The sequence below is a fragment of the Brienomyrus brachyistius genome, chromosome 10, assembly GCF_023856365.1.
Source record: "Brienomyrus brachyistius isolate T26 chromosome 10, BBRACH_0.4, whole genome shotgun sequence".
Taxonomy (NCBI): Eukaryota; Metazoa; Chordata; class Actinopteri; order Osteoglossiformes; family Mormyridae; genus Brienomyrus; species Brienomyrus brachyistius.
The window spans coordinates 20,105,935-20,124,351 of record NC_064542.1 but is presented as its reverse complement, the minus strand read 5'-3'; the positions used below and the strand labels follow the sequence as shown (position 1 = coordinate 20,124,351).

Here is an 18,417-nt window from a genome sequence, read left to right as displayed (position 1 = left end):
CCTCATCTGTGGTAGAGATTGTCTGAGCCTGCAGTTTCTTCCCAGGCAGAACAGGTGAAACATTGTGGGGCCGAGCGGATGGATGGTGGCAAATTCTAATACAGACGTGTGTCCCGGGAGCAGGCAGAGAGCTTGTTTGTCTGCATCTGGAGCTGATGGGGGAATGAAGTGCACACTTTTCCTGGGGTGGGGCAAACCGCATCTCAGACGGTCTTTGGGTCGTGTCTCCTCAGAGCCCCCACCCCTTATAAAACAGGAGCACTGCTGCAAGGGGCTGCCAGGATCCAGTCTAACTGGACCGCAGACAGAAGTCTTTCTGTTGAGTCAGCCTCTGTGGGGAACACACTGTCCTGCAGACACCGTCATACCCGGAATCAGTCCACTGCACCTCTATCACTGCACGGCACAGTGTGGCAAAAAGCAGCAAACAGGACAGATAGAAGCTGGGGTGCAGAACAATGATTCAGAAGTGCTGTCGCTTAAGAAATAAGAAAATCATTATTTATATCTAGCCTAATAAAAGTGGTTTCTTGCTGTAAGGTGTGAGGGAAATGTATTCATTTGCATTTGGGTGGCTTACAAAGAAATGCTATAGAAATTGATTTGATGCCAGAAGTATTTTCTTTGAGCAGCATAGATACACAATTATAGACTTCAGGTGCACGCAGGTGGCTGATCGAGCGGTCACTCACCCGTGATTGTGGTGGTGTCATCATAGCACTTTATGACAGGCTGTGGGGGGGGGGGGGGTCCCAGCGAGGGTGTATTTATGGAGCGAGCTGCCTGATGCACTGCACCTGTCTGCTCACCTGCACGCACTGCCATCACTCCTCCTCACTGCGCAGGATGTCCTTCACCGGCAAGTACGAGATCGAGAGCCAGGAGAACTACGACGAGTTCCTCAAGCTGGTCGGTAAGAAGCTGCGTGTTTCCAAGGGGGCATTTTTCAAGCTTTTGCGTCCTGATTTTTGCAAAAAATAGGGGTATAGTTACAGATGAATGGATGGGGGGGGGGGGGCTGACGACAAGCTATTAATTACTTAAACCAATAAATTCACATTTATTGGGGGGGAGGGGTGTAGATCCCCCCTTAAATAGGCCTATCAATGCCCCCTGGGCAAAACCAGATGCTTTTTGTGTATCTGTTATGGGAAAATATTGAACACACTTTAAAAGACCTTGCTTGCTTTACTTATTTTTAAGTCTTGTGTTTTACTCTTTTATTTATTCAAGGTCTACAGTTACTAACGAGTGATTTAGCACAGTCATATGCAGTGTATGTCAGAAAACCTAGATACATTCGGCAGACTCTTTTATATGGCTGTGTGGGCATCAGCATAAAGCATCGGATTTGGTTTGAGGACGTACTGAGGATTAGAGCCTCCGACAACGCAGGGGGAGCCTAACGAGACCCTCTCCACACCACCCGAATCCAGGCCTTCCCGACGATGTCATCGAGAAGGGCCGTAACTTCAAGGTCATCACGGAGGTGGTTCAGGATGGCAGCACGTTCGTCTGGTCCCAGACATACCCCAACAAGACCGTGACCAACAAGTTCGTCATCGGCCAGGAGTGCGAGATGGAAGCGTTAGCTGGCAAGAAGTCCAAGGTCAGCGTGATGACCTTCGCTTAGGTCGCTATTCACCCTCCAGTCTGACCTTCTCTCATGGTACATAGTGAGCCACCACTTCCAGTGTCCTACCACACCAAGTCACCAGCTGAATTCCAGTTCAGTTCATCTTTATATAGCACCTTTCAGAAGTGCTTACAGAGCATCAGACGGTAGCATTTCTGCTAAAACTCATTTACCACGACTTCTAGCGCATCATGTTTTTTTTCCTTTTTGTTAAAAAACCATAGGTCACCGTCACCATGGAGGGAAGCAAGTTTGTCCGTAGCGATTCCCCAAATATCACCTCACAGCTGAGGTCTGTGGGGACAAGCTGGTGGAGGTGAGTGTCCCCGTCTGGGCCTGCCGTTCTCAGGGTGTGCGTGCTCCGTAAGGCACGTACGTTTACATTCTGTGTGGCTTCTCTCCCTCCACCCCAGTGCTCGACGGCTTCCACAGAGCAGGGCAATGTAACCCTGAAGAGAACCAGCAAGCGGATCTAGGAAAAGCGATGGACCACTCCCAGCAGGCTACTTCTAGCTGAAAATTAAAATGCTCAAATAGCAAAATCCGTCTCAAGCCTACTCATTTGCCCTCTGGAGTGGCTTTGCACTCCCCCTAGTGGCTGGTTCATGCAAATACATCTGTCCCATCCAAAATAATCTGCTGAAAGGTTACTGCAGATTCTTAAGTGTAGCTTTAGTTAATTACCACAAGGGGGCAAAACTTATCAGCACGAGACTTAGTCCTACAGAAAAGCCTCCGATTTGCATAATTTATGTTTCTCTCCAGTGGGAAATCTTGCAATAAGTCTGCACATCCATTCACAGGTCGGGCTCTTTACTGGTATTTCTGCTGTGTGCTCTGGATGTAGTAACGTTTATGGTGTTTACCAGCTATGGCAGTGTGCAGCGTTATGTTTGAACGTAACTAGGTGTGGCTGGAGTTCTCCATCAGAATGGCATGTGTCCCTGCGAGCTTCGCAGCATGGCTGATTGAGGAGGTCTCATTATGGAGGCTCCTCACCCCCCACCTTCAGCAGAGAAACCCCACCCCCCACTGTCTCTATGGAAATGAACCCTCAGTGAGCCCCCTGCCATGCAATGCAAAGGCCGCTGCTCCCCTCCGCACAAAAGGATCGGGGGGTTCTGGGCCCTGCCCTGGAGCCCGACCCCCCTGGCGGGAACACCCCACCTTATCCCCCGGGGGGCATTACAGAAACCCCGAAGTCTGGGGTTCCATGAACGCTCGACCCCCCCCAGCACTGGAGGTGGGGGAAAACAGGGAAAGATAAGTGCAGATCATAGCGGGAAAGTCTGACAGAGACTTTGGGGGGGATGTCTCTCTTGCATATACAACCTCGCTTGCAAGGCCCGCTGGACATGTGCAATCCCAGATAACATTTTCCATGAGGCTGCTGGGTAATTCGTCAGACAGACTCAACAGCGGAAATGCAGCACGTCCTGCCATCTTTTTTTAAGCTTCCCGCAATTTTTGGCATTTCCCCGTACTTAGTGATTGATGTTGGAGGGATGTCCCCCCCCCTCCCTTATTTAGTCTTAACCATTCTTCTTTGTCTGTCTTAAAGTAACCCACAAAGGACTGCAAATTCAGTCACCCTCCCTTCCCATATCATGTGCTCTGCTGTGCTTTGCCTCGCCGAGAGACACAAGCACCCAGAATGCACACAGCGAGGGGCTTTAAACGCCACAGAGGGTTAACGTGTGCCGTCAGTCACCATGTAACCCTGCTAGATGACAGTTCCCAGTAGCGATTGTTGCTGAACTTTAAAATGGCTTGGATGGTGAACAGTAACTGAAAAAAAAACTACGAAAACTTAGTTGTGTTGGTGTTTATTTTTGGGTGGTTAGCTTGACAGCAGGTGTCCATTCTGCATAGCCTGTATCCTCTTGCAACCACACAAAGTCTGACATCATGGACGAGAGAGAAAGTTTATGACCTGTTCCTAAGGAGTTGCTGGCTATGCATCTGCACTAGTTCTTACACACGTGTCCTGCGGTGACATTGTCACAGTTGCAATATGCAACATTTTCATTATGGTTAAAACTTACTGCCTACCAGCAGTAAACATCAAGCAAACGAAAAGAAAAACTCTCGAATAAGTTACTAATGATACTAACCTTCTCTGAAATTGATCGGTAATTGGTCTAAAGATTCACAGACATACTGCACCCTGGGATTCATTGCAAATCCTATTGCTGCGTAATCGTGATGAGCAGAGGGTCCCCATGCTGAACGGAACGTGGGCTGCACACACACACACACACACACACACAGGCGCACGCGCGCACACACACACACAGGCGCACGCACACACACACACACACACACACAGGCATCTGAAAACTTACATCATGAAGAAAACAAGAATTTACAAGGTACGATTAAAAAAAAAAAAAAGGGTAACAAAAGTATAAGCAGTTGGCGTAATACAGTGATCAGGTAGAGGGAGGTAGCTCAAAGTCCGAGGTCCAGCGTCAAGGGTAAGACTGGGAGACCAGTGTCTGCATGAGGCAAGCAGCAGAGACACAGCAGCATTTCAGTGCTTCATGTCTCCACTTCGGCTCAGAGGACGGGTGGCGGAGGAAGCATTCTGAGCCACGACTGCTTGGGGTCGGGCACAACCGAGTGGGACGTGACCCTGAGGCGTGGGGGCCATCCCACCTTTTGTAGAATCCAGTCTCTCTGCCATGTGGACAGCACCCATCATGCCCCTGTGATCCAGAGCAGCCTATCAGAGTTCAGCATTCTGTTACAGATTTCCTGAGAAGAGCCATACAGCACAACGGGGAACTGCCTTCGTGGAAAACAGTCACACAGCATAGGAACTTGGGGGGAGTGGAGAGGGGGGGGGCCCAAACTGCCTGGCTTTCCAATCAGGAGGATCTGCTTAGACAGAGCCCACCAAACGCCAGCCAATCAGAGGCCACCACAGCATCTCCATTGCACTCCAGAGATTTGGTTGCAGGGAATGAGTGTATTACAGGCTGGTCACTCAGACAGAGGTCTGTTACAGTGTGTGTTTGTGGCATTCTGAGTATTCAGCAAAACAGTAAATGCATAAGCGTTTTGATGCACCATTATAATTTTGTTTCTCTAAATGACTGAGTGCAACAGCTCCACCCCCCCCCCCCCCCACCCAGACAAGCAGTAGAAAGACGGCCCCTCCCTGCAGATTCCCCTCTAGCCTCAAAGTCAGGACAGCCTCCCCCTGCGGCTGTGACCGTCACATGGCCGCCGCACAGTAAAGGAGACCTTCCGTTTGCAGGAACATATCCACACACCACGAGGGCACAAAGGCAGCCGAAGGAGACAAAGCGAAGAGGAATGATTATAAATAACAGCAAAGCCCCGAATTCATCGTCCTTCAAGTAACATGTGGGTCCCTGAATCGGCATTTCGCGTGTAAACAATTCCAGGGCAGGAGCCTCACAGTCGCAGCTCGCCGGGTTTGTGTAAGGCAGCAACATTGGGGGGTGTAGGTCCATTTTATAGACTGACGACAGGCTGCAGAATGATGTCACTTCCTGTCTGCAGGTGTGCCGAGGGAAGGCGGCGAGCGAGACCAGGTAGACCTCCAGACCTTTACGGTGTCCAACCACAGGAACATGAGAAAAAGAAAAAAAGCAGCTTACGGTCGAAAGGTCGGTCAAAACTGGCGAGAGACTACAGTCCGGGGGGGGGGGGGGGGGGGGGGGGTGGGGGGGGGGGGGTGCGCACTACTGGATGGATGTTTCCACTCACTCGTCGTTTTCTTTTGGCTTGTTTTTGAGAATAAAGCAGCACTTTAGTTTAACGACGGGCTGTTAACCCGGACAGATAAGGGAATCAGAGATATTTTACATAATATCTTAATCCCCCCCCCCCACACCCCAAGACCAGAAGAGCCACAGAGACGATTTTCAAAACAGAACTGAGCCGTGGCTGTAGATCTGTCCATCACAGTGTGGTAAAGAGTAATCAGTGGCAAAAACTATCAACGAAAACAGTCTCTCTTCCTCCGGTTCAATAAAGGCTTCAGGAAAGTCTTTGTTTCAAGTCCATTCCAGCGGCGAGAGCGTCATGTGAGCCCGCCGACGGCGGAGGCGTCCACCCCGGTGCCGCGTTTTGATTTACGATTGCCGCGTCTCTGGAGGGGGGCGGGACTAGGGCCGGGGGAGGGGGCAGAGAAAGGCCGGCGTGCGCGTCTGAGCTCCGGGGGCTCCCTCTTCTGGCGTCACCTGTCGAAACAGCTGGCGGCGAAGCCGCGGTGGGAGCCCAGGTGGGGGCCCAGGTGGGGGCCCAGGCAGCCACTGGGGTAGGCCACGCTGAGACAGTGGAGCGGCTCACCAGTCACGGCCATCTGCACGGACAGGGGGGCCTGCAGGGGCAGCCCACGCACCCCGGGCTGCAGCCCCGATGCCAAGCCAGGGTACGAGTGAAGGGTTCCCCCGGAGGGAGCTCCGGAGAGCAGCCCTATCCGATGGGACTGGAGGTAGTCTTGCGGCACCACGGACCCCAAAGACGGGGCTTCGGCCAGCATGTGCAGCTGGGACAGGGGGCCCGGGTGCTGGGAGAGATGGGCGAAGCTGGCCGGCTGGAAGAGCAGCTGCTGGGAGGAAGCGGCCCGGCTCTGGGCAGGGGGGGCTGAGGCCGGGGGCGGCAGGGACAGCTGGCCAGGTGAGGGGGCTGCTTTGCTTTTGTTGGCCTCCTTCACGTCATTGTCATGGGCTCTTCAAAAGGACGAGAAGCAGAAGACAACACGACACAACGACACCTCAGACACGTGATTATAGGACATATAAAAGACTGGCACATTGCGATCACAGATATATGGGTATATGATATATAGATATATGCCCTCAGAAGTCTCCAGCCGAACGGGAGCTCATGCATGTCAGCAAAGCTGGTATTTATGGCCGGGCCACGTCCGGAAAGTGCTTGCATCTACGGCCGGAAAAAAAACACTAAAATCCGGACCCCTGAGCAAGAGAAAATGGTAATATGGCCTGACGAGACATTTTGCCTTTTGTCCTACTGGCAGACAGGCTTCCCTCTGAAGAAAGTGAAAGGAAGCTTCTGGGGAGCCGCGTCTGCTGCCGCCATTGTTCTGCACGCTCCTCTAACAGCCGAGAAATACGAGATCCTTTGACAGGGCCGGGCACAGCCTGCGGCGCAAACAATGCCCCCTGACGAAGCCCCCAAGGTGATAATACCCGTACGCTCACGGCTAAACAAACGCAGGGGTGGATTCGGAGACGCCAAGATAAGTCAGTCACCTTCCCTGGCGACACCAAGCAACAGAGCTATGCGTCATTAAGCATATAGGGGACGCTTGGGATCCCAGAGGGGCAAAGCAGATCGTCACCTCTACCATCCTAAAAGCCACTGCTAACTGGTCTTACATTGACTTGTATAACCAGGACTGAAGCTGAAGTAGTGGCCCAGGTCTTTGATAGTAATACATTTGCTAAGAGTCTTATTTTGTCCATATCCTGCATATATAGACGCACGTCTGTACAAGACATTCCTCAATACGCATACTGAATACGGTGTTCTCATGTACCCCTTTTATGTCATCTTCCATTGCCAAAGACCAGCTCCAATACTCAAGAACAGAAGTACGGAGGACAGTTTAAGAAAAAAAAATTTAAATCCCCGAATCCCTGTTCTTGTCCTGCCTCAAATATAAAGGATACATTCGTTGCATCCCTGACAAATGAGACCAGTCCCATGATTCATTGCACCCCAAAGTTTGTTTTTGGGAGGTAAGGTAGCAAGACCAGTCTTGCCAAGATCACAAGTACGATCTTCACATTCTTGGTATTGAGAAACTCCCTCATGCTTTTGGTGTCGCAAGCAAAAAGCCGAGACTCTGCGGGATTCAAGCGCATATGCCAAGCGGGGCGGGGGGGCGAGGGGCAGAGGGCAGCCAGGGGCTCTTACAGGAGCATGAGCTCGATGCACTGGGTCAGGTGCTCCCAGGTGTAGCCTGTGAGCAGGTGCAGCGCAGTGGTCCAGCTGGGAGACACCTGCAAGCAGATGCGCGAGGCCGCGATGCAGGCTGCTGCCACTTGAGAGGGCCGGAAGCTCAGGAAGGCGTGGTCTGCGACACAGCGCGGGCGTTAGAGAGAGACACGGGGGAGACGAGGCCCCTAAACGGGGCACAGGCTTGGGCCGACCGCCCCCTGACCTGCGTACCTTGCAGCGAGACCTCCAGGAAGTAGTGTGTGTACTTGTCCATGAAGGCTTTGGTCTTGGACGGTGAGGAGAGCGGCCACCCGTTGTGCAGGTCGCTGTCCTGCACGGAGGCGTGGAGGTAGTAGTCGATGAAGTGGGCGGGGGTGGGCAGGCACAGGTTCCAGCCGAAGGTCTCCAGCAGCAGCAGCTCCATGCGGATCAGGTCGCGCTTGCTGAGCACCAGGTTCAGGCTGCACATGAAGCCCAAAGCGTTCAGCTGCTCCAGCTTGGGCACGCGGTCCTCCTTCTCCTCGAACTTACCTGCACGTGACAAGGGGGGGGAATGTTACGGGAAAGAGGCTGAGAAAGTTCCTGTGGAATCAGACAGGAGGAATGGCGTTCGGGGGCTTAGGGAAGTTACACGGGAAGCACGACTCGCTCTCCAAGCTTGGAATGAAAATACGGACATTTGGGGGACCGTGGGTGATGATGTCTACCCACAATGCACCACTGTGAGGGAGTGGTCCTCCAAGTCCTCAATCACGATCATGAGCCCATTAAAACAGTCACACAGAGGCAGCCGGTCAGCTTGCGGGTTCACCACTCACTATAAGGTGTAACCAGACTGTCCCAGTATGCAGTGAGAACTGGCAGGTATATCCGAGAGCCAGTCGGATAAAAATGCAGGAATGCGGATTCATTCGGCGGTAGGCGAGCACAGCCACAAACGACAGGGCTGGTCATTGTCCAGGGGGCACTGAGACTAAGACGCCTGAGGGTGGGTAGGGGTGAGATTACAAAGAGCGTCGTAAAGAACGCAGGCGGTCCTTCACAATGGAGCCCTAATTATCAGCTTTGACGTCTCACAGAGAAAAATAGCTAACTGGAGTCTAAAAAGAGAGATAAAACAATAGTCCAGCCATTTGAAGGACACTGAAGTCAGAGAAGCCCTTCGCAGATGGGACTGCTGGGGGGGGGTGGTGGTACTGGAAGGCAGGGACACCAGCAGGCCAACCAACATTTCAAACTGCCCAGTCAGATCTTGGCTGGATGAGGCCCACAGTCCAGCATTTTAGCATTTTAGCATATCACCCCCCAACTAGAACCATCCTACCATGTAAAGTGCCTTCAAGGCTTCCCCAGCTCCTGACATTTTATTGGCTATAGCAGGACAGCATATGTCTCCTCAGCCAATGAACTATGAGCTTCTTGCTCTTGCACCCTGACAGATAGTGGCTACGCGAGCTGTTAGTTGAGGCTCAGGTTACAGCATCACTACAACCCCCTCGCCCCCCCCCCCCATCCACACACACACACCCCAATGCTGCATTGTGCTTCTGGTAGGTGGGGGGGGGGTGTCACTGTGATATCCTTGTAATGCAAATGAACAAAACTTCTGTTTTCAACTGCACACACACTAAAAATGCTAATCAATGAAACCAAAGAAAAACTCAGAGCAAGAAATAATAATTAATTGAATTAAGTGGAGGAGCAGATGAGTGCAAGGGGGCGGTGGGCATGTAAAGGGTCCTGGTGTCATAAGTGCCACATTGTAAAGGCACACTCTGCCTTTGTAAGCCAGACCGGCTGCCTTTGTCAAGCCCCCGCGGGACACCCCCGGTCCACCCGCCGCACGCCGTCATCAGCGAGGGACGGCCGCATGCCACGGACCGGATCCGCGCAAAGGCGGGGGAGATCCCGCCACTTCTCAGCAACATTACGGGGGAAAAAAAGCAGGACGATTAAAAAAAGAACTGGATTGTTAGTTAAGGTGAGAGACTGTGTGACTCTGCACCGAAGGACGGGAAAAAATGCCAACTGGAGTCCAGTTTACGCTCGAGACAGATAGAGAGGCCTGGAACATTCCGTCGCGAGGCGGAAAGCAGCAGGCTCACACAGAGTGGGCCTGCAGATACATAAGATCCTTCACAGCATTTCCACCCCCATGTCCGTTTTCGGTTACCTGGGGGGGTGTATTGCAGACACATCTGCGTTCAGAACTCCAGGAAGCCCAAAGACACAACATTGGAGCACAGAGCCCCTCTGCGTGGGATAAGCACAGAGATAAAGGGGGTGTAACAGAAATGCTACGGGTGTCCCTACACAGTGAAATTCCTCAGGTCGCTGCAGCACAGAGACACAGTGAAACAAATGACACCTGAAGGTGTGTGTGTGTGTGTGGGGGGGTGACACACTGAGCCAATCACAGGTGAGCTGGCAGGCTGCTCCGCCCACGTGGTCTCCCCCACATCATGTTTGTGTTCGATCAGCTGATATTCTGTCCTCCTATTACGCACTCTGGAGCTGGCTGCTATACTGTGGAATATTCAGGATTCATCCCGCCTTACAGCTGCGCTTATCTGCACTAATGCACACACACATGAACCCAAAATAAACGAGACAGGAGGCAGTGCCCCATGACAACCTGATGGGCTGTTTCAATTTACTCCAGGGGTCAGAGGCTCTCCCGTTAAGGGAGGCACGTGGAACAGTCGGCAGTAGGTGTACCTAACTGGGATATTACGTATAACCCAGCAGAACACCTTAAAAGTTGATAAAGTGGTATATAAAATTATCAATTATTAGCACAGAGGACATTAAAATGGATTCTCTCTCGCCTTGTGGGACAGGCCTGCTACAGAGCTACAGCCGCGAGCATCGGCAGGTCACAGGACGACTCGTGATGACTGATAAGCGTGTGTATGGGGGCAGTGTGGGGAGGGTCAGGAAGACAGCCGGCACTGTCAGGGTACTCGCAGAGAAGGACGTACACTGACACACGTGGCGTTGGAGGCAGGAAGAGGTAGGAAAGCCTGGATGTGTGTGTGTGTGTGTGTGTGTGTGTGTATACACACCGATCCCTCATGGTCGACTCAGGGTTCCGGGAGAGGGCGTCTCAGTCAGAACTACTGGGCTTCAGCAGGCCAGTACAGAACAGCGAGCTCACAGGCGGTGGGACACAGGGACTGGGGGGAGGAGGGTGGTGCAGTGGAAGGAGCAGCCAGAGCAGAACACCAGTAACCATACAGATGGAGAACGGAGAAACTGAAGAGGGGCTGTGCGAGGACGACTCATCTCTCACACAGACACAGACACAGAGACAGACAGACAGAGACAGACAGACAGAGACAGACAGACAGAGACAGACAGACAGACTCTCACTCATATACACAGACACACACAGATGCTGACACACACAGACACACAAACACACACTGACACGCTGAGACACACACACACACACACAAAGACAGACACACACGCACTCACGTAACCCCTTAACCATTGCTGTTGCCCCTCCAGCCATTTCCAGACGGATTTGATGAAACATCCCCCCTTCAATCGTCACCCCCCAGCAACACCCAGAAGAAATGTCCTTATTTTTCTTAACTGCAGTCCATCTTTCAGTCCAAACTATGCGAAATCGATCATGTCAAGACCTAAATCTTGGGCGGAGTTTGCACCCCCCCATGCCAAATTGCACCCCCCGCGAAGGGGGTCCTTCGTGACCTTTGACCCGGAGGGTTCGTGGTTGGGTGCTCGGTGAGACAGTCGCTCTGAGTTTCCTGCACGTCAGAACCGTGGGCCATGCACCTCTCACCGGAGGGAAATACCCCCCCCCCTCCGCAGCATCTCTCAACCTTAGGGAATACCGCCTCCCTAACGGGCACCCCCACCTAGATGACCTTGGTCAGAACCTGTGACTGAGTCACCCCGAAAATCTGCGACAAGCAGATTAATTCCCCACCTTAGCACCACCCCCCCCCAAGAACATCTTCCAGTCGCCCTGATCTGCCCGCTGGGGCTTCCTGGGAGGGGTTCTGCTCAGACACGACCCCCCTCCCTCCACACACACACTCCATACACACCTTTGAAGCTCTGCTTTAGTGACTCCCCCCTCCCAAGTAGGAAGAGCCCATTTTATAGCCTTATTTTCTCAGGGTCGTTTGTACCCCCCACCCCCAGACGAGGTGTGTCAGACAGGAAGCGTGTCCTGCAAGCATGCGCCCTTCAATTTGACACGCTGATTTTTACGACCACGCACCCCCCCGCCACCCAACAGCAGGTCAGTCCTATAAACCCAAGCCTACCCCCCCCCCCAGGAGCCAGGACAGACAGATGGATTCTGTGGCATATTAATGAGCGCCGGGCTCAGCTCAGAACATCGTACTCACTGTTTGCACACTTAAATTAAAAAATGTTCCTCTCCGCCCCGCTCACCCACGGCATTAGCCTGTCAACCCCCCTCCCCATTTCAGGAGAGCATATGGCAGACTCCCTTCAGCACACAGGACCCCCCCACCGCCTCCGGGCCACCGTGCCCCCACCCTCGCCAGGCCCTGCTACGGAGACCCATACCACTGACGAGCTTCACCATGGCGACAGACATGGCGCGTGGATCCAGAGCTCAGTCTTTACGTTAACGCAGTGACCCCCCCCCCCCACCCACACCGGCCACGCACCCCCCCCCATATTTATTTAAAAGCAGCCACCTGGAGAAGACAAACAAACGCAGAGACAGAAACCAGGGTGACAGTAAGCGGGTCTTACGGGGTCCACTGGATGGAGGCCTCACAGTGGGGCTGGGGGGTTAAGAGACAGAGAGAAGAATGGAGAGACCTGAAAGGGGGGGGGGGGAGAGACAAGGCCCTGCCTCAGTAGATAAGGCATTGAAAAGCAGCTCCGCTTTTAGCATTTTTAAGATTCTTGTAACCCAAGCGCCCATTCTGAAACAAAACACACACACACGTACATCCACGCGCAGTGCTGGTAGGGCCATGACCTGCCCATTCCTCTACGCGCCCCACCCTCCGGGGTTCCAGGGACACAGGAAGCTGAGGGCTTCCCATTTCGCCTGTCGGAGCTGCCAGCTTTGGAGACATGCAGGGGCCACATGTGACAGACAGGGGGAGCCAGTGAGCTCGATTAAAGGGTAGACAAGGCCAGATATAACACATGTGTAAGGGACACTGATGAAAAAGACTCAGAAGTATAAAGGTTACCGCTCTGCGGGCGCCCAAACCCAGCACTCCTGCACCCATCCCCCCTCCCCACTGCTCTGCCTGAGCAGCCCCCACCCCCTCATTAATTTCCCATTCCTGTTCTCCATTCTTCTGATCTCGCCATGTGTGGAGCCTTTCAGCTGCGCAGACGTTTGTCATAGAAAACCACGGCGAGGCACCATTAGGAGCCGGCTGGTCGCCCCAACTGAGCTGCGCCGCACTGAGCCCCCCCCCCCCCGCCCCCCCCCCCAAAACCCCACACATCTGTGGGGTCCCTTAACCACCAGACTGCACCCACATCAGAAAACAGGGATATTACTGGAGTATCCAGAGATGGCTGGGGGGTCTCCAGTGTATCTGTGTGATAAGGGGGATTGGAGGGGGGGTCATCAAAATGCAGACTGACAGTCCACTGGCTGGCTCCCCATCACGGTGACTTACTGGCAAGGAGCAGGCAGGACAGAGCGATTGCATAAAGCTGCTTGAGGGCCACGTCGTAGTGGTCCATGAAGAGGTCCAGCAGGTAGACGGCCAGGTGGCGGGCGGTCGGGCACAGTTGGTAGCGGTTACTGAGGATGGCCAGCAGGTCGGCGAAATAGCGTCGCATTCCAATCTGGGGTGAGTGAGCCCGGTAGGTCGGCAGCTTCAACTCCTGAACCACAAGCAGGAATAAGAACAACAAAAAATTAGCCTTGGCTGCCAGACTCTTCCATCTGTTATGCAAATTTTTCCTAGAAACTCACGTAATTCACACATCAAATGCATTTATCATCCAAGTCCATAAATAAACACGGAAAAAGGGGCTCCCTGAACTGGCCGTAACATTCCCTCAGTTAGCACAACAAACAGCCTTCGGGACATCAGAGACCCTGGCGAAAAGCGAGCCGTGACTTTAAGGTCACCAGAGTGGGAGGGACTTCCTCCTGGAAGCGAGGAGCGTGATTGGAGGACCTTGTCGGACTGACGAAGAAAGAGCGCCTCTTATTTCAGGAGCGGCTCAGCCCCACCGGAACCTTCCAGAGGGGTCTTCCACAACAACAGCTCAAGGAGACGGCAGGTGTGTACAGGAGATGTCCGGGGCTCACAGGCATGGAAGGATGTCAGACATAGAACTTGATTTTGCAAGAGATGAAAGATCTCCAGTTTCCCTTCAACGGTGGCTAAATTAATCACACAAATGCAAATGGCAGCGCACGACACAAACACCCCCGGTATGGAAGGTTAGCTTTACCCTCTGGCCACTGAGCATCTTCCCTACGGCTGGCACTCATGTAAACGAGAAACGGTGACATTAAGATGTTAGGACACATAATCATGTCGGGGGGGGGGCGTTTCCCTACTGCCTGGTGAGAGATAACACCATTCAATGGCTTCACTGTGTCCCCTGAAGACAAACACACAGCCTTAAAAACAACAAATAAAGGCCGAAGCAGATTTTCCGGCTCGCGGTGGGAGTTCAGTAGGATTTCAGAGGGTCTCCTTGACGACCCCCGTTCCGGTGGCCCCCACGTAACCCTCACGACAGATTCTAACACACTGCACCATGAAACGAGAGATGAACTTTCAACAGGGAACCCCCTCCACACACTTTACAGAGAACATGGGGGGGAGACAAGCACACAGAGTTTTTTTGTAAACAATCTAATAGCTAAATTGCTGAAGTTAATTCCCACAGACAGGGACTCGAAGGTAGCCTGGCCCGCGGGGGTGAGCGAGTGGGAGGGCAGCCCATCTGTCCGTCTGGGGTCGCAGCGCTGGAGCCCGTCTGGCTGGGGGCTTTGTGAGGCCGGAACGTTGTTGCTTCTTTATTTCCATGCCTGATCAACCGCCACCCTCCCTCACGCGCCACGCTGCATTAATGCTGACTCAGCGTGCATTAAGCACTATTGGACGGGAGCGTGGGGGCGGTGGCCTTGCTTAGATGAGGTGAAACCCCCCCCCCCCTTAAAAAGGTTTATTATCTACTCAAAATCAGCACCAGACACCAGGACGGAGCAGTCGGCTCATGACTGCATCGGCCGATTCGAACCGCGTGCTTCTCGACAAGGGTGATAAATCAGCGCCCAGGCATTCACCACCCCCCCCCCAGTGTTATTTTTGGGGGTGGGGGGACATCTGAAAAGACGCGGCAGGTAATTTAAAGATTGATGGTAGAGAATGTCGGCTCCGGACCCCAGGTACCAACCAAAAGAAAGAAGCACGATTAGGCTCTTCCATCATTTCTCTTCTAACCGTGCTTGTGCCGGGGGGGGGGGGGGGGGCTCTGTAATAATTTCACAATCATGCTTACAGTAAAGAAATACACAGAGAAACAATGAATCAGAGGGCTGGTGACGGCAAACACAGGAACGTCGCTGCCCCCCCCCCCCCACCTCAAACACAGCCCTGTGTCCCTGAACTGCTCAGTCACTCCCACCCCCCACCCCGTCTCAGAGCAGACAGCTTCTCCCCGTCTGGAAGAAGGCATCATAATGCCAACAGCAAACACAAACAGTCACCCCCCCCCCCCCCCCCAAAAGACACACATGCAGACACCATAAATTACTCATCACCATCCCAATGCTTGACTCCCACGCACCAATAAAATCAGCCCAGTGCTCAATTTCCTCTTCAGAAAAACCTGGCCTGCTGACACGCCTCCACTTTCGCACGACCCGCCCCCACCAGAAACGAGAAACAGGTGGAAGCGGCAGCTGATCTCACTGTCCAACTGGTCCAGAGTTTCCAACAGGCCGAGGCGTTACTGGGACCATGGGCAACAATTTAAGGTTAAAGCAGAGGAAAAAAAAAAAAAAAAAACTTCCCATCCTCTGAGAAGCTCTATTCACATTCCAGTAGTTGATACTGGGAACAAAGAGTGTAGTATTTTCGCATGAAAGCCTGCGTTTGTGACCAAGGGCGGCGATGATGATGATGATGATGATGATGATGGCAGGACTCATTCTCCGGAGAGACTGTCCAGTGTGTCAGCGTGTTACTGAGAGACTGCAGGATTCGTCCCGTGCGACGCGGCGCTCGTACAATGATCGCAAGCTCGCCCTACAGCTGCTAGCCGCGAATGCGTCACTATCTGCCATGCCCGGCCTTGAGACGTTTTTGAGCCGTTGTTCTCTACATTTATCACCTTCTGACGCTTTTATCAGAGTCTCCGGTCAGGATTAATCTGCCGGGATAACAGCCAGGAGCTCGGTGTCACCTGGGCCGGCTTTAGGCACTCCCCCGCAGACCTGCTGGAGACGGGGCAGGATCCCATAACGACAGCTGGCAGCAGAGCAAGGTGACGGCAGGCCCCGGGGGAGAGACTTAGCCCGAGGGCACCTCGCCTCCAGGCAGCCGAGGGCCTGGGATTTACCAGTTATGGCATCGCATCTCCCAGCAAGAGGCCCACAAGCCCTGGGGCCAGCCGAGCCCTGCTAGATCTGCACAGACTTCTCAGCTGCTTCCCCTGATATTCTGAGGGACTCTCTAAGTGGGCCTTCAGCGTGCAATCAAGCACACAGCGACCTGGCTGTGAGGGAACCGGGATAGATGCATCTAGACGATGTGAAACTCAAGGGGACCTCCAGTTAGTGCCTCTCTGCGTATTAATAAAAGGTCAACAACTACAAAGCGAACAACACTGGGCCAACGGGACACACTGCTGGGTACAAATCAGTCAATTAAGGCCACCTTCAACCCAACAAGACCATCCATACATCCGAATGACACCCAGTGTTTGTTATCCACCAGATTGTCAAGCCGTTTAAAGCTGAATCGGAATCCCATTGATGCTACAAGCACGTTGGACGGTAAATCCAATCCAAAGGGGTCAGTCTCAGAGGTAGCAATACACATAAGAGTAGCGATTAGGACTGTGTTCATACCTGAGCTTCAGAGAAGGAAAAAACGATAGGGTGCTACAGAGAAGGTTAGCAGTTATCTACAATAGGATAGCTGTGGAGTGTTAAGGTATGCGTTTGATCCACGGTTCCCTCACAGATGTTATCACAGGCTGATAGACGCACGCCACATCTCACACCTCCACATCAAAGGCACACGGAGCCATATACAAGCATCCCATCCCCTTCCACCCAATTAAAATCTTGTTTCCCTACTTGACAACAGAGAGTATAATGTGAGGATTGCCGGGACTCACCTTGACGCGCAGAGCTTGATGGATGTCCGCTGCGAGTTGGCTCTTCCACCACTGCACTTCCGTCTCCATCTTTCCCATCCAGAGCAGGCGAAGAGGACGCAATCGTACCCTACCAAGATCAAAGGGGATGTGGGCTCGGACGTTTCCCCCACCTCGGGGGTGGACACCCCCACCTCAGTTCAATTCACAGGCCGGTTCCGGTCATTTTAACTCGCCGGGAACCACATAACAGGCACTATCCTAAACAGACCCCCCCCACGACAGCCCCTTTGCCCATTTCTCTCCATTTTCATTAACCCACGTTCTCGTACTTCCACCATGAAACGCCCTAAAGATTCCATGAAGATGAATGTAGGCAAGTCAATCCAAAATGTTCTCTTTTTTTTAGTGTTTTTGTATTGAACAAACATATATCCCAAACCGTCAAATACCAAATGCTGGAAAAGCAACAATTTAACTACAAACTCCCTTCAGCTGTATGAAAAGCCTTTTAAACCCTTAAAAAGTTTAAAAAGTGATTGCATGATTTTCCACAGTATTTCCACTCTACTACAGGGCGTATTTGGGGTTTTATACAAAAAGTGATTTTTTTTTCAGTAAGGGGCGACACATCAGATACTTGGGCTAGGGGTTTTCAGCCTCTCTTACACACCAGCCGCCGCGACGTTTCCCGTTCGCAGATCGCTGTTATATATGTCATATTACAGAAAACTTTTTTCTGGAGTTCAACGCGTGTTAATCTCTTGGTGGTAACGGGGTACAGGGGAGCCTGCGGGGAGTTCAGGGTCTCCCGAAGTGCCGGCGTGCTTTGATCGTCTTATAGAAACAACGAGGCGCACTCCTGCCCGCTCCATGTGATCGTTACCCCTCCACCGGCGTCCGTGCCGCACGACCCGCAGCTCACCGTTACTGTCCTACCCAGTATATTAACCACCTATTTCACGATCGCGGGCTAATCCGTATTTTCATCAATCAGAGCCTCTCACTTGACGCATCCCTCATCCCAAAAGCATTGCATTAAGGATATTGCAGATATGCGAGCAGAAAAACCCTTACCACTCAGACAACAGTGCTCCGGACCCCTTTGTTTCACACCGACATCCTGAATTTACAAATCCTGCTGGAAGTTTCTTTATAGCCGCGCAAGGGGAATAATCCGGGAAGACGAGGCCCCCTCCCGTCTATAACGACTCCAACGGGTCCAAAACTCCCTAAAGGGGGATCTATGAGGATGCTTCGGCGTTTTCCCCCGATTACCCCCACAGCAGACCTTCCCGACGCTCTCCGGCAGCGGAGTAGTATCAGTACCCCAGCTGCTACTGTGGTGTGGAGCTCCAGGGCTGGTGAACCTGCACAAGGGGGAGGCGGCGAGAGGCTGGACACTGGTTGCTTCTGGGATTTGTAGTTCTCAAGTGATGTCCGCACCATTCAACTTATTTTTTTTAATTATTATTATTTAAGTATATTCGCCTAATAGTTTCATTAGTGTT

General features: G+C 52.6%; 2 protein-coding genes across 2 annotated transcripts; one reads left to right on the top strand and one right to left on the bottom strand.

Annotated features, from left to right (window-relative positions):
- The first annotated feature begins 814 nt into the window (after positions 1-814).
- fabp6 (fatty acid binding protein 6, ileal (gastrotropin)) lies at positions 815-2,178 on the top strand. The gene is given in 5 exon segments (XM_049028990.1): positions 815-913; positions 1,437-1,609; positions 1,861-1,899; positions 1,902-1,952; positions 2,050-2,178. Coding segments are annotated over 5 exon segments (393 nt in total). The 5' UTR covers positions 815-846; the 3' UTR covers positions 2,113-2,178.
- A 1,267-nt stretch (positions 2,179-3,445) lies between these two features.
- On the bottom strand, positions 3,446-18,283 carry LOC125751171 (cyclin-J-like). Its single transcript, XM_049029754.1, has 6 exons — positions 17,984-18,283; positions 16,928-17,036; positions 13,234-13,444; positions 7,811-8,110; positions 7,556-7,715; positions 3,446-6,342 (listed from the first exon to the last, which is right to left on the bottom strand). Exons 2-6 carry the CDS (start codon positions 17,003-17,005, stop codon positions 5,847-5,849), a joined length of 1,245 nt encoding a protein of 414 aa, XP_048885711.1. The 5' UTR covers positions 17,006-17,036; positions 17,984-18,283; the 3' UTR covers positions 3,446-5,846.
- Between the last annotated feature and the right edge of the window lie 134 nt (positions 18,284-18,417).